Source organism: Papilio machaon, chromosome 28 (assembly GCF_912999745.1).
Source record: "Papilio machaon chromosome 28, ilPapMach1.1, whole genome shotgun sequence".
NCBI classification, from domain to species: Eukaryota; Metazoa; Arthropoda; class Insecta; order Lepidoptera; family Papilionidae; genus Papilio; species Papilio machaon.
This window is the reverse complement of record NC_060013.1, coordinates 2669073-2683559: the sequence shown is the minus strand read 5'-3', so window position 1 is coordinate 2683559 and position 14487 is coordinate 2669073. Positions and strand designations below refer to the sequence as shown.

The following is a 14487-nucleotide window of genomic DNA, read 5'->3' as shown; positions in this document are numbered from 1 at the left end:
TAAGGAAGTTACGATAAGCTATAAACGGAAGATATCATTAAACTAATCAACTGTTTTTTGTTCCCACTGAGAGAAAAACCCTGAGTACAGTTGTACATCTTATAGCGGCCATTACGATATTTCAAATCTTCAATTATTTTGTCAAAATTGTTAGACAAAAAGTGATATTGTAACATGAGAGTAGATAATGTTATACAATTACAGAGTACAAGTACAATTAGAGAGGCTCAGCTTATCAAGGACTCATCATCATCAGCTATACGTCCCCACAGAAGGGCTTGAAGCCTACCCTAAGTCAGGGTTAACTAGGCCATTGTCAACCACGCTAGCCCACTGCGGGTTCACTTCACACATATCTTTGAATTACTTCGTAGATATATTCACGTTGCATCATGATGTTCCTTTACCGTAAGCATTATAGGAAAATCTTAGCATATAAATTCCTTATATATTTAACTACAAAATTACTAGAATTAAATAATTATTTCAAATTGATATTAAATATTTAATTTATGTTTGGATGTCAATAAGATCGTATTTCGATTTAATATTTCAATCGAACCACGTTTTATAACAGAATACCCCCTAGTGATTTAAATTCGACAATAATTTATTTATTTTATTCGGCTGACGAAATATAATGATTATTTTAATTAGGCGTTGTTTTCGTTTTTAATTTTGCGCTCATTCTATAAACCTACTAGCTGCCGCCCGCGACTCTGTCCGCGCGCAGTTAAAAAAAACTAAATGGGGGGGGGGTATGAAAAATAGATGTTGGCCGATTCTCAGACCTACTCAATATGCTCACAAAATTTCATGAGAATCGGTCATGCCGTTTCGGAGGAGTTTAACCACAAACACCGCGACACTAGAATTTTCTATATTAGATAGACTTATTTGATCCGGAGACTTAAGTTGAACTAAATTAACCCACTAGCGCCTCCTGTCAATGTCAAAATCACAACACTCAAATGTCAACAGTCAAGCCTTGCGGTACCTTATCGTTTTTATTTATTGTGATCTGTTTGCCTAGCACTAATATTTGTGACAAGCGCCTTTGTATCGTCGTGGTCAATTATGTCAAAATTAGCGCCCCTACCGGGAATAAAGTACACCAACAAATGTCATACTTTGACATATTTTGTCTATGCTATAACGAAGGCCCGTTAAATATTCGTACTAGGCCCCCTGTAGTCAAAACGACTGAACCGATTTTGGCTAGTAAGGTGTTCTATTTATATGCTTCCCTGAGTGTCAAAAATTCTCGATTACTGAAAAAAAAACATCTGTGATTTTTTTTTTTTATCAAACGAGCGGAACCCCGTGAGATGATCATCGGCGCCACTAGACATTTTTAAATAACTAGAACGTAATGTTAAACTAATCTAGTAATTCGTATGTAGACACGACGACAATAAGTAAACGCAATGTAACGTGAATTGTACAGCGGGGTTAGGCAGTAAAAAACAAAAACGAAACGAAAGCGACTGTCGTTCGATTGTGATTGGTTGAGAGACTGACGTCTGACGTCACGCGTTAAAACCGTAGGCAGTAACACGCACGAAAGACGAAAGACGAAGCGTCGTCTATCGTCTATCGTTTTTCGACCAATTCCTTTGAAATTCTTAGGCAGTAACACGAAATGACATTTCCAATCGTTTTAAAAGCGACACGATCGTTCGTTTTTGAGACGATCGACAAAGGTGTCTCGTTTTGCCGCGAAGTCAACCGAATCAACTTTAGTTAAATATCTTAAACTATTATTAAATATTAAATAAAACTTCTAAGGTGAGAAATCAATTTGGTATTATGTTATAAATGATTTGTTAGTTGAATAAAGTAAACAATTTATGATTTGGCATATTATAGATATGTCTCGCATGTGGACCGCCTTGATGTTAGAAGCTGCAGATGCCGAAGCTAAAAATATGTCTCGGCAGCGTGGGCAGCGTATGCTTCTACAAAGATTAAAGAATCGCGAACGGTTACTCCAAAAAATTCCGGAGTGGCAGTTTAGAGCTCATTACAGGCTGAATAAGGAAGAGTTCCACTCGTTGTGTGACGAGCTCAGGCACAATACCAGTTTAAAAGGCTCGAAAACAACTTCACTGGAACTTAAGGTAAATTGATTTCTTATGATATATGTGTTTTTTTTAATATATGTGTGTTAAAAGGTGATTATGTATTTAATATGATTAATGTTAACTTTAGTCACTTTGAGTCTTATACTGACACAATTATTATATTTTAGGTGCTGACAGCATTGAACTTTTATGCCATGGGTTCATATCAGAAAGGTGTTGCTAATGAGGTACACATGAATCAAAAAAGTGTAAGTCGGTGTATCAGAGAGGTGACAAAAGCTCTGAATGAGATTTCAAATAAATGGATACAATTCCCACAAACAAGCACACAAAGAACTAAAATTAAGCAAGGGTAGGGGTTACTATATATAACTTCCGTCATTTTATTTTTATTACCTTGAGCACATACAACTACTTACAAATATTATTTTACAGATTTTATACTAAGTTTAATTTTCCTGGTGTAATTGGTGCCATTGATTGCACCCATGTGGCCATAGTTCGTCCAGCTGCAGATGTACTTTGTTTTTATAACAGAAAAGGCTTTCATTCTCTTAATGTCCAAATGGTATGAACCTTTTTATGTTTGTTATAATAATTATAAGATAATTAAAGATTAATCTCAATTAAATATTTTAGGTATGTGACAGTGATCTCAGAATCACTAATGTTAATGCCAAGTTTGATGGTGCAAGTCACAACAGTCATATCTGGGCAAGTAGAAGACTGCAAAGCCATATGGAGGCTCTGCAACTATCTGGCAAGTCAGTTTGGTTGTTGGGTAATTGTATTTTTAGTAGAAAAATATTTAATAGGTGATGTTCTATGTTAAATATTATTTGTAACTTTAATATTACTTATAACATTTTAGGTGACAGTGGTTACCCTCAAAGGATCTACCTTATGACACCTATTCTGAATGCAGAACCAGGATCTAGAGGAGAGAACTACACTAGAGTGCATGTCAAGGCCCGAAACTGCATAGAAAGGGCATTTGGTTAAATATAGATTTTGATATTTGTTAGGTCAGCATATCCTTTATTATCACCCTGATTATGCAGCAGAAATTGTTATTGCATGTGTGGTACTGCATAACATGCTCATAGATTCAAGAGGAACTCCTACAGATGATGCAGAAGTACTTTTGTCCACTGCTCTTACACAACCAACTGTTGTTGAAAACGGGCCGGATGTGATTGTGGGGCGGGCTGTTAGGAATAGACTAATTATTGGCAGTTTTTAGTTTGGTTGAAGAAGCCCACACAATAATGTCTAAAAGTGTATTTTTAAGAAGAAATATGATGAAGATGAATGTTTTACAAATTAAAAATAAACTTTATTTATATACAATTATTTTTTATTTCAATATTCACTTAAACATTAATTACACAAGTTACAACCAAAACCAATGTAAATGTTACATGTTTTTGCATTTGAGACTGCATCTCAAAGCATAAGCATTACATTAATAAGCCAGTGAGTGAGGGTCCTGGATGCCATTTCCCTCTCCTTTGAACTGATGATGGGGCAGCTTTACTCTTGAAGAGGAGGCAACATATATATCATTTTGTTCATCATCTGAAATATCATGATAAAGTTAGTAAATATTAATATTTAAACTGTATATAATAAGATAAAACTAAACATTAAATTGTATCAATTGATTTTAGTTAATTTATTTTACCCAAATGATTAAACAGAAACATGGGCAAATAAATTGAATTAGGTACTAATTAAATATTTTTCTATTAATACAGTTACCAACTGAAGAATAGATTTGCATATCTGTTTTCTAAATGAAATAACAGGATTGTAATAAATTACTGTCAGTGATCTGCTCCAAAATTTGTATTTGGATAGATGGTTCCTCAACTGGAGGCTCCTCATTTGACTGTTCCTCTACTGGTACTCCTAAAATATAAAGTTTGGGTGATGAAATGTGATATTCGTAGCTAGGAAAATGGCAACTACAAAACTATTGTTATTAAATACATGATTCAATAGCAAGGGCACTTGCAAAGAATAAGTAAAATAAAAAAGGATGTGTCTGCCAGCATAACAAACATGCTTCAGAATGAATGTCTTGTTTTATGTTTACAATCATTATTACATTAGAACCAACCTTGATCCATCCATTGCTCCATAGACTTGTCAGGATCACTACCTGCCTTACCCAGCAACATCTTTAATAGTTGGCAAAGTTCCTGGCGCCTCAGTCTTCCCTGCGGGGTGTTTACCATTTTAAATACGTTATTGACGTACCTTTCCATAAATTCCACCATTATGGCGATTTGCTCATTGCTTGCGTTTTAAGAATTCATTTTACAAAACGTAAATTGAAACACAAACACTTCACTAAACTTTTGTATTTTTACCGCGAGAATATTTGACCTTTATACGTCAAATTCAAATGACACAATGTTGATCGTCAAGTATAGACAATAATTTGTTTTTTTTGACGATTCACCTTCGTCTGCACGAAAGCGACTGTCGTCTGTTACTGCCTAGCCTTACACGGAAAAACGAGAGACGCTATCGCTTAGACGAAACGATCGATCGTTTCGTTTTTAGTTTTTTACTGCCTAACCCCGCAGATATTGCGGAGAAAGGTGGGAAAATAGCGGAGTCGTCGGCCGCGGATTGTGTTACAGTAGGGCGGCCATGATTCCTTTTTATAAAAAAAAAACTATTTGTTAAAAAACTCACCGACCCTATGACACTCAAGGGAAGAATACGAACCGTATGAAACCTAATTTTTTGGAATTTGGAAATTGGAATCGACAATCACATAAAATTATATGTATACATAAACAAATGATCAGTCGGGTAAATGTTATACTTAGTAATTTTTTTTATACCTTTGTTATTATTATTTATTGGAACGAAGTTCCTTATCGCGCGTTATGAAAGGGGGCTAGACGGAAAAAATTCTTACGAAAAGTTGTCACGATACTTTTTGCTATAGTAAGTATGTTAACGACGAATGAGCCCTACTTCACCATGGCAACGACGTGACAAAATATAACGAAAATTCATAGAAATAAAATGTACTTCTTGTGAAGACTTATGTTTTTTATTCATAGAATAAACATTGGTTCCTTCACTAATTAATCGAAAGGAACTTCGTTCCATCCGGGTGTCCCTTGACACCTCTCAAGTTTTTTTTATAAGAGAAGGGGGCAAACGAGCGGCGCGAACACCGAAGTGATCATCGACGCCCATGGACATCCGCAACACTAGGAGAATTGCAGATGCGTTGCCGGCCTTTAAGATTTTTGTTATGGTTTAAAGGTTTTAAATTATTGGAAGGAAATAAATTTTACAAATTTTATTTCGTCAAAAAATGACACTATCGCATGGTACCTTAATTACAAGCAAATTATTAAACAAACAAATATTTTAAAAATCTATCATTGTTGTCTTATCTTTCCTTTGCCATCATGTTATACTGTAAAGAAAAAAAAAGTGAAAAATTTCTTCATATACTTTTGACGCCTATACAATTTGTTCCCGCAAAAACTATCAACATGGTAACCGTAATAAAAACTTCAATCCAAAGTCACCGCATAGATTTCACTATCCGAGCGTTTGGAAATCAAACTAAACTATGAAAAACAAGAGTTGACACAGTTCTAGTTGTTTTTTTTTTCTTGCTGTAATTTTTCGAAAATGGTCCATGCACACATTTCGCAAGCTGGAATGCGGTCTCGCTTCGAGTGCTTTGCCAGTTTCTATAGTTTGCAATCTTAATTGTAGAAAAAATAGCAACACTTGTAACTGTTAATAATTTATCAAGCTAAATCGCGCCAAATTTTGACATTGACAGTTACAGTTGTTATCGTCTTTGCCCGTCTTTTTTTGACGTATTGTTGATGGAAAAAGTTTTATAGACTCACTAGCTGTCACCCGCGACTACGTCCTCGCGCAATTAAAAAAAAACGTAATAAGTAGCTATTTGTTCTTCCAGACTAGACTATTCTATATCTGTTCTAAATTTCATCGAGATCCATGCAGCCGTTCTGGAGATACCTTCAAACAAACATCCATCCATCTAAAAATTCGAATTCGCATTTATAATATTAGTAAAACGTATGATACGATAGCGTCTTTTAGAAGTAATTTCGTATTGAAAATAATAACACTGAAGAAATCACCAAGCAACAAAATGCTCCGGAGGACATACTTTCGCCTTACTTTTGTAAAGTCGAGCAAAAATAATAACAAGTCTACTCCGGTGCTTCGGCCATTATTTTTATAATTATCCTAATTTAATAATTATTATTTATTAATGTCTGATGCAAATTAGGCGATATTATAAAAATTATATTGCCGTCTAATTATAATATTACTATAAAAAAATATATGAACTTTAAAAAATAGAATATTAACTTATTTAATTTTGTATAATTTTATTTATTGATGCAATAAACCAGATGACTAATCACGTTCTTAAAAACGCACATAAAATCGTACTAGCTGTCACCCACGACTATGTCCGCGCTAAATAAAATAAAAAAACTTAATTAGTAGACTATGTGTTCTTCCAGATTATGTTCTACATCTATGCCAAATTTCATCGAGAATCATGCAGCCGTTCTGGAGATACCTTCTAACAAACATCCATCCATCATACATCCAAATATTCGTATTTACAAAATTAGTAAGATAAAAAAAAACTTAGTCCACTAACTTATGTATGCGCTATTTCAGAAAGTTATTAAATCCAAATTTCACCCAGAACCGTTAAGCCGTTTTGAATTTTCCCGCTTACAAACAAAACAATCCAAAACATTCACATTTATAATATTATAACAGTAGTCAAATTTAAGGAAAGTAGAAAAAGTTGGATGTTATCGTGCAATGCGATATCTTCTGTATCCGTGGTAGTACTGTAATAGTTTATTAAGTTTATTTCGTGAAAAAACTTTTTACTTACATTTTTACAATGACCATCTTCGCCTCGCTAAACTTCATAATTACAGAACCTTTGTAACAAATTAAACACACACACACGATGTATTCAATTTAACATAATATTTAGAAAACTACTATTAATGGAAACGTATACTTTTTTTTTAATTCAAGTTTGAAGAATAAAACACTCACGAAAACAAATATTGTTATAGTTCAAAGTGAATATGGCGCTCCGAAGGTTGACAAAAATGGGAAATCAACGACTAAAACACCTTTTAAAAAAAAAAAACACACCATCACGATACTATTTACAAAAACTTTACGAATCTTTATGGATATCTGATGGACAGGCTTGGAAATGACAGCTTTTGCTTCTTTGAGACTTTATAAGTGCTAGTTAAAATTACTGTCGCCTTTCTACGTCTATTATTAATTCGAACCCTCTTCTACCAACCGCCACCGACAGTACTAAAATGGCGAAAATCAAATCGACACAAAATACTAACCTCACAACCTGGCCATTATAGAGGTCAGTGTCCAACTCAGATATCGGTACCCATCGAAAGAACAAATCAAAGCTTGATATTTACAATCACTCATTTCATAGAATATTATCTGAGATTTTGATTTCATTATGAAAAAGATTTTTAAAAATAATCGTAATATTCAGACAAATATTTCTATAATATGTAGGTATCTTTTTTTACTTTTAAAAAGGGCTAAAATTAGGCAGAAGAACGGCTCATAGATGTACCATAATTGAAAAAAATATTTTTTTTTCATATTACGTAATTCTAGTTACATATAGCTCGATTTATAATTCTTTACAACATCAAAACTCATTTATGAATAAATGTTCAGTCAATTGTGTTTTGAAATAACAGTGATAAGATAAACCAACGCTTGCGTTTAATAAATTAACATCGTAATTTCATAAATAAATTATATCAAACAATTCATGTGTGCCAGTACTTTTTTTTCGAAAGATAAGGAGTTTGTATTCCATTTTTAGCCGACTTCAAAAAGAAGGAGGTTATCAATTCGACTGAATTTTTAAAAACATCAACTAACATACGGTATCTACAAAGTCAATAAACCGAGTAAATTTTCCATTAAATGATTATTTAACCGCTAAAAATAATACTTAGTGTAGAAATATTCAAATAAGCATTAAAACAGTCGATTTAGTAATTCGTTATACTCGTAATTACCAATCATTTTTTTTTTGTTTATTTAACTTCATTTTTGCCGAATCATGTTATCGAAGTGATATCCGACTCCAAAGTCGCATTACAAATTGTTATTCGAGTACATATAACGGCACGAGTAATTCCTTTTAAAAACGCATAATACTTTAAACAGTAAAACTTAAATGTAATAAGTCTTGCACAATGTATTAGACACAGTCAATTGCTGTGCCAGTAGTTGAGGCCGTACCGTATATAATTTTCTAGGGAAGTCAGTTTCGAAACAGTCAACAAACTCGACGAAAGAACACGAACATGACTCGTTGGAAAATATTAAATGAATTTTTAGATTATCGATCGATTCCGTGAGCCAAAGTCGCTAGCTATACAATTTTTATGTAATACAATAACGCCCACAACCACAAGTGCACTTTTTATCTGATGAATACATACACGGTGCGGGAAGCTACGCACACTAATGCAGATTTACATAGAAAAACAGCCGTTCCTTCGTTTCTACTCAATCTCTAGCATAGTATATGTAGAATAGAATTAAAAAAAAAACTTGAAAATAGTACGGCTTCATTCATTTTCCTGTATGACTAAATATATAAAGTACGCACGGCAAAGGGCTATAAAGTTTAGTTTCGCCCGCGAGCGTTACTTTCCATCCCTTTCTTACGTCCGAACGCTTTCGAGTTTTCCCGTACGCGATCAACTCAAAATACGCCAAAAATGACGTCGAGGCGAGCCAAATGTTTCAAAAACAGTGTGTCGCGGTGTCTCGTTTCTGTGTACGGACGTCGCGCGCGCTCTGCTATTTTATTATTTGGAATTTTCCAATTCACTGAACATCGGCGGTCGTAAGTTTTACAAACAGATTTGCGTCCGTTTCGAATTTTTTCGCAAACTTAGCGCCAAATACGAAAGTCGAAGAGTCGCCGTCGACGTCGATAAGGTCGCGAATCGCTTGGCGCGCGAACGCTACCCGCCCGAGTTGGAACGCCGCGCTCGTCTATGATACGATGAGGACACGGCGCACCGCTCCAATCGGCCGAGTTTCACGTAGAAAATTATGACAGCTCAAAACCGTCACAAGAAATAATGTCGTTTTTATTACATTTTTTGATAAATTATTATTCTAGTTGTGATCCGACGATCGTTCGGCGGCCTTATCGATTTTCCTATTTAGCGCGCGACTGTATTTTGTACTTTTTCGAAAGGTCCGCATGCGAGTGTCTAGGCGCTTTCGAAAAACGTTTTACTCGTATTTTCTCGCGGCGAACGGACGTCGTGCGCGGTGCCGTAAATTGGTAATAATTCCGTTCATTACACGGTAATACGCCGCTCGAATATGGGTTAGTGCTTCGATGGGAGTAACGAGACGGTTTCGATGTCTACAGTGCTACGTTTGAAATGTTTGTTACAGTGCGTGTTTTTACTGTTTTGTTTGTCTAATAGTTGTGTCTAGTGCATTCCGTGCGGGAAAGCATTCGGCAGAATTGTGTTTTTATGTTGTGACGGATGTCTGGGGGACGAAGCGGCGGGTTACGACGCAGCCGAGATCGCATGTCGGCTGGCCACCCGTCTGTTGCTTGGACTGGTCGCAGTTGCACGTATCTGTAAGTACTCCGGTCCTAGAATACAATGGTGAACCACAACTCGGTCAACAGCTCATTGAGAATCAGCTATAAACCATCTCTGCTGCATTTCATGTTTCAACAGAATTTCCAAAATCCAAACACTGTTAATTATGAAGCAATGAAAGGTTTTAAACTATTTAAATTAAAAAAACCAAATAATCATTAATCTATATACAGAGGTTGTTGCAATTAGCATAGATAACATAATCATTGATTTATTTAAATTTATTCTAAGAATTATTTTACGTCTGAAAATGTGTTAAATCTATCTGATTTTATCTATGCTTAATCTGCCAATATATTTTCTAACAGTGTTTTCCAAAAATTTTATTTCAAAAGTGCATAAGTGATTATTCTAAAACAAGATTATTATTTTTTTTCAAACATGGACACCAAATTAAACCTTTATTTCCACTAAACTCCTCTTTATATATAAAATAAATATAACAATAGTCTTGTCTGTTGTGACTTTGTTGCAAGAATTTATAGAAAAAAAAAACAAAAATTATTGATATATCCTCATTTATAATTCAAAAATGGAGCAAGAAATTATTCTTGAATATTCAAATTAAATGTAAAACTTAAAATGGACCGTGTGAAAATTTTATGTCCATAATTAAGTGATTTTTTTTAAAATTACATTTAGAATAATTAATACAAGATTAACACTGTCTTCAATTTATATATCCTTAAATGTATAATAATTAACATCAAATAAACATAATTGTCTCTTATGTATTCCTAAACTATCCGACATATTTTTCCAGCCGGAGCCAGAAAAGATTGGTGGCCTAAAACCTAAAAAAAAACTATCAATTATTGTTTGCACTGCAATGTACATTTAGTTAAAACTTTTTTGTTTTGGCACTGCAATGTACATTTAGACTAAAATCCAACACAAAGAAAGTTTAGTTTATTTTAAGCCAGTTTTGCAATAATGTTATATAAGGCAAGATTTCACAACTAAGATAAATTAAAAATAGACTGCTAAACAAACTTGTAACATCCTATAATTTTGTATAAATTAATCCTATTAGATTTAAATTTTTTATTTTAATTTGATACTTAAAAAATAACAATAATACAAATGAACTAAACTTTATATTTATATGGATAAATATCACTAGCTGTCGCCTGCGACTTCGCCTGTGCGAAATTAAAAAAAATAGTAGCTTATGTGTCCTTCAAAAAGAATGTGATTGTTTGGATGTATGGATGGATGGATGTTTGTTAGAAGGCATCTGCAGAACGGCTCAACTGATCTCACTGAAATTTGGCATATATGTAGAAAATAGACTGAAAGAACACATAGGCTACTAATTTTATAAGTTTTTTTTTTTCAATTTCGCATGGACGGAGTCACGGGCGACAGCTAGGTTTTAATGATTGCAAAATCATAATTAATCTTACTAATATTGCAAAGTTTGGATCTGGATGATATTTTTACACAGAGATTACTGTCTGGAACAGCACTACTACAGCGACTAAAGTGACAGACAAAAACTAGTCTATGACAATTAAAGGTATCTTGTGAACATAGCAATAACTATTAAGGATAAAGTGAGTATGAATTAAAAAGGGAATAGATTAGGTTTATGTTTGGAATTATCCTAATTCTAGACTAGTTGTTGATTGTGACTTGGTCACCATGGATTTGAATACAAGCATATTAAGCAGAACTGAAAATCAAGTTATATATGTAGTAATAATCTATTAATCGAATTTTATATACATACAAAATATTCAAGAAGTCGTAACATTCACCAAACGAAACTCTATGACACTATATGTACCAACATATACTACTAAAGCACTTCTCATCATCTACTTGACCTTGTACCACCTACGTAGGGTCGGTGCATCAGGTTTCCGTCCTCCAAATGAATCTGTCTGCCGTCATCTCCATTGTCACCAAAAACAAAAAAAAAACTAAAGCACTTCTAAATATCAAATTTAATTTTATTATTATCTACTTAACAGGGTCTGTAAAGTCTAAGTTACTCCTGCATTTATCAGCTACCTTCAAGTAAAAGTAACTTGAAAATCAGTCCAGATGTTCTGGAGATATTGCTTATTATGATGGATGTAGTATATTGAACTTTCATATTCTGAATTTTTACTTAAAAAATACCAATTGAATAGACGACCTACTAATATTTGAAGTTGGCTAAAAATAACAAAGTCTGACTGTATTTTTTTATTATGTTTTGATAGTCCATATTACTTAATTGATAAGAATTGTTATTCTTATGTTATACTAGCTTTTACCCGCGACTCCGTACGCGCGGAATAAAAAATAGAAAACAGGGTAAAAATTATCCTATGTCCGTTTCCTGGTTCTAAGCTACTTGCCCACCAATTTTCAGTCAAATCGATTTAGCCGTTCTTGAGTTATAAATAGTGTAACTAACATGACTTTCTTTTATATATATAGATATGCACTATAATTGTCTTTACAACAAAAATGAAATATTAACACTTTCAATGATACTAGGATTTTTTGATACAAAAATCTAAGTCTTCTAGTTATTTAAAAAAAAATAAAAAAAATGGGACCTATCTGCAAGCACTTCCTTTCGATTAAAATAATTTTTATCAAAATCGGACCACCAGGGGCGGAGTTTCGAGGTAACACACATAAAAAAAATACAGTAGAATTGATAACCTCCTTCTTTTTGAAGTCAGCTAAAAACTGTGTAGACTAGTCGGCGGCACAGAGAATATAGAAAATATAAGAAATAAAGAAAATTTTTAGATTGTCTATTGTCCAGGAGTGGATAACCAGAAAGTAGATAAAATATTATTAAAATGAAATATCTCTTGATTTGATATTATTTTGTACCTGTGAATATAACTGCACTGATTTTTGCAATACAATAGGCCGTTTCTCTTTTGTCAAAAAGAATGTAAGGGATGGCAATAGGGGGTTGGTAATCCTTAACTAATGTCACATGTTAAGGGGGAGGGATAGGGTTGATGAAGTGTGACAAATGGGTCCCAAAATTTAGTGATGTTACACTTTTTCAAACTAAATTTGAACTACATATCTATTTAGGAATATTATTGAATTTAAATGGGAAGAAGAAATAATTTCGGTACACTGTTTTTTTAACTTCATATAAAATTGCAAAATTTGTGATGTCAAATTGTTGCTCCAGTAATAGTGTAGGTAGTTTTTGCTGCATGCACTGCAAGTATTTTAGTGGCAGTGCATGTGTTAAAGTTCAATTAATACATACCGAATTTTATTCAACTTACAAGGACATAATTCCTCAATTTTCTGACTTATTTTTAGCTGCAACTTGACTTTGTTGCCATGGAGTGTCACTTGTTTTTTTTTTTAAGGTATCTCCAGAACGGCTCAACAGATCTTTATACAGAACTCAGATATATATAGCAGAACACATAGGCTACTTATTATGTTATCTTTAATTCCGCGCGGACGGACTCGCGGACGACAGCTAATGTGAACATGTTTTTTGTTGGTTACAAAATTATATGAATCAACTAATATTTGTCAGAAATGAGATGAATTAACAAACAAATGTTATCTCAAGATTATTTAAATTTAATTTCTATTTATTTTGTAAAGATTAAACGGTCATTAGTGATAAGTGTGTGCTATTGCCATGTTTGTAATGTCAAAAGATATTATTATTTCAGAAAATCATTATCTTACTAATATTATAAATGCGAATGTTTAGATTGATGTTTATTTGAATGTATCTCCGGAAAGGTTGTACTGATCTTGATGAAATTTGGCACACTTACTTACTAACTGGCTTACTTATTAAGTTTTTTTTTAAATTCCGTGTGGACTTAGTCGCGGCTAAAAGCTGGTAGGTTAATAAAAAATTAAGTAAAGCTATGTTTAGTTGAAAAATCTTGCCCTGTCTAGATAAATTAATGTTTGTCTTCTTTGTCACTTATGTATTCTTAAATCTAACCCTTTCCTTATATGGAAAGGAAGGGAAGAAGTTGATTTGATATAGGAGGGAAGACACAGGAAGGGAAAATATTCTCTTACTGTGTGTCTCCTCCTCTGTCGAATAGAGGTAGGCAGCGCATCAGAAATTACGGATGTTTGGGCAGCGGTCGCTTGGATATTTCAGCGAATTCTGGTGGCCGCTCGCTCATCTGCCACCTTATAATATTTAAAAATAAAATAATGGATGGATTCATGTGTGTCATGAGGATGCCAAATAAGATTTTGTTTTAAAAATTATTAAAAAGAAATTATTCATATTTATCAGGTTTAATGTGATAATGTCACAAAAAATATAAATAATGCATTAGTTTGTATGTTGTTGATTATTGTCAAATTATCAATCGGTCAGTTTACAATATGCCTAGATGAATTATAAATTGGCGATTGAAATTTTGACGATTTCTATGAAATCTATTATTATTTAAAACGATATTGAGTAGGCCTAGCCATAGATAATCTCGACTTTTGAGATAAACTATAACATTAACAATGATACGCGTTGTAAAATGTATCGTAGTTAATACGCTTTTGGCCCGGTCAGGTCATTATTGTTATCTTAATAGGTCGACTTGTATTTTGGCCTGATAGACCTATTTGTGGAATGTTGGTAATTATGCTGCCGTCTCTTTCACACAATGCAGCCGTCTCTTTCACCGTTTTAACTTGCATAG

The 14487-nt window shown here is 33.5% G+C and overlaps 3 protein-coding genes across 5 annotated transcripts in view; 2 read left to right on the top strand and 1 right to left on the bottom strand.

The window, feature by feature from the left end:
• Positions 1-1441: 1441 nt before the first annotated feature.
• On the top strand, positions 1442-3417 carry LOC123720944 (putative nuclease HARBI1). 3 transcript variants are annotated; one of them, XM_045684921.1, is made up of 6 exons: positions 1442-1788; positions 1870-2120; positions 2252-2436; positions 2520-2652; positions 2724-2865; positions 2956-3417. In XM_045684921.1, exons 2-6 carry the CDS (start codon positions 1872-1874, stop codon positions 3084-3086), a joined length of 840 nt encoding a protein of 279 aa, XP_045540877.1. In that variant the 5' UTR covers positions 1442-1788; positions 1870-1871; the 3' UTR covers positions 3087-3417. The 3 variants fall into 3 exon arrangements, with proteins under 3 accessions (XP_045540877.1, XP_045540878.1, XP_045540876.1); XM_045684922.1 differs by having other exon boundaries at positions 1442-2120; positions 2724-2844; XM_045684920.1 differs by having other exon boundaries at positions 1442-2120.
• On the bottom strand, positions 3416-4673 carry LOC123722610. Its single transcript, XM_045684926.1, has 3 exons — positions 4207-4673; positions 3909-3995; positions 3416-3662 (listed from the first exon to the last, which is right to left on the bottom strand). The coding sequence occupies exons 1-3, from the start codon at positions 4364-4366 to the stop codon at positions 3550-3552; spliced, it is 360 nt and encodes a 119-aa protein (XP_045540882.1). The 5' UTR covers positions 4367-4673; the 3' UTR covers positions 3416-3549.
• A 4294-nt stretch (positions 4674-8967) lies between these two features.
• LOC106711683 (zinc finger and BTB domain-containing protein 44) overlaps positions 8968-14487 on the top strand; it is an 80887-nt gene continuing 75367 nt past the window's right edge. Inside the window, exon 1 of the mRNA XM_045684928.1 lies at positions 8968-9807. The gene's annotated coding sequence lies outside the window, so the exon portion shown is untranslated. The remainder of the gene's footprint in view (positions 9808-14487) is intronic.

Bases quoted from the DNA above. Each gene is read 5' to 3' on its own strand.
- LOC123722610 (XM_045684926.1), bottom strand. From the start codon at position 4,366: ATGGTGGAATTTATGGAAAGGTACGTCAATAACGTATTTAAAATGGTA. The intron at 3,996-4,206 runs GTTGGTTCTAAT...TTTATATTTTAG, and splicing joins GGAGCAATGGATGGATCAAG to GAGTACCAGTAGAGGAACAG. The intron at 3,663-3,908 runs GTAATTTATTAC...ATGATATTTCAG, and splicing joins TTTGGAGCAGATCACTGACA to ATGATGAACAAAATGATATA.
- LOC123720944 (XM_045684920.1), top strand. From the start codon at position 1,851: ATGATTTGGCATATTATAGATATGTCTCGCATGTGGACCGCCTTGATG. The intron at 2,437-2,519 runs GTAGGGGTTACT...ATTATTTTACAG, and splicing joins AGAACTAAAATTAAGCAAGG to ATTTTATACTAAGTTTAATT. The intron at 2,866-2,955 runs GTAATTGTATTT...ATAACATTTTAG, and splicing joins CAAGTCAGTTTGGTTGTTGG to GTGACAGTGGTTACCCTCAA.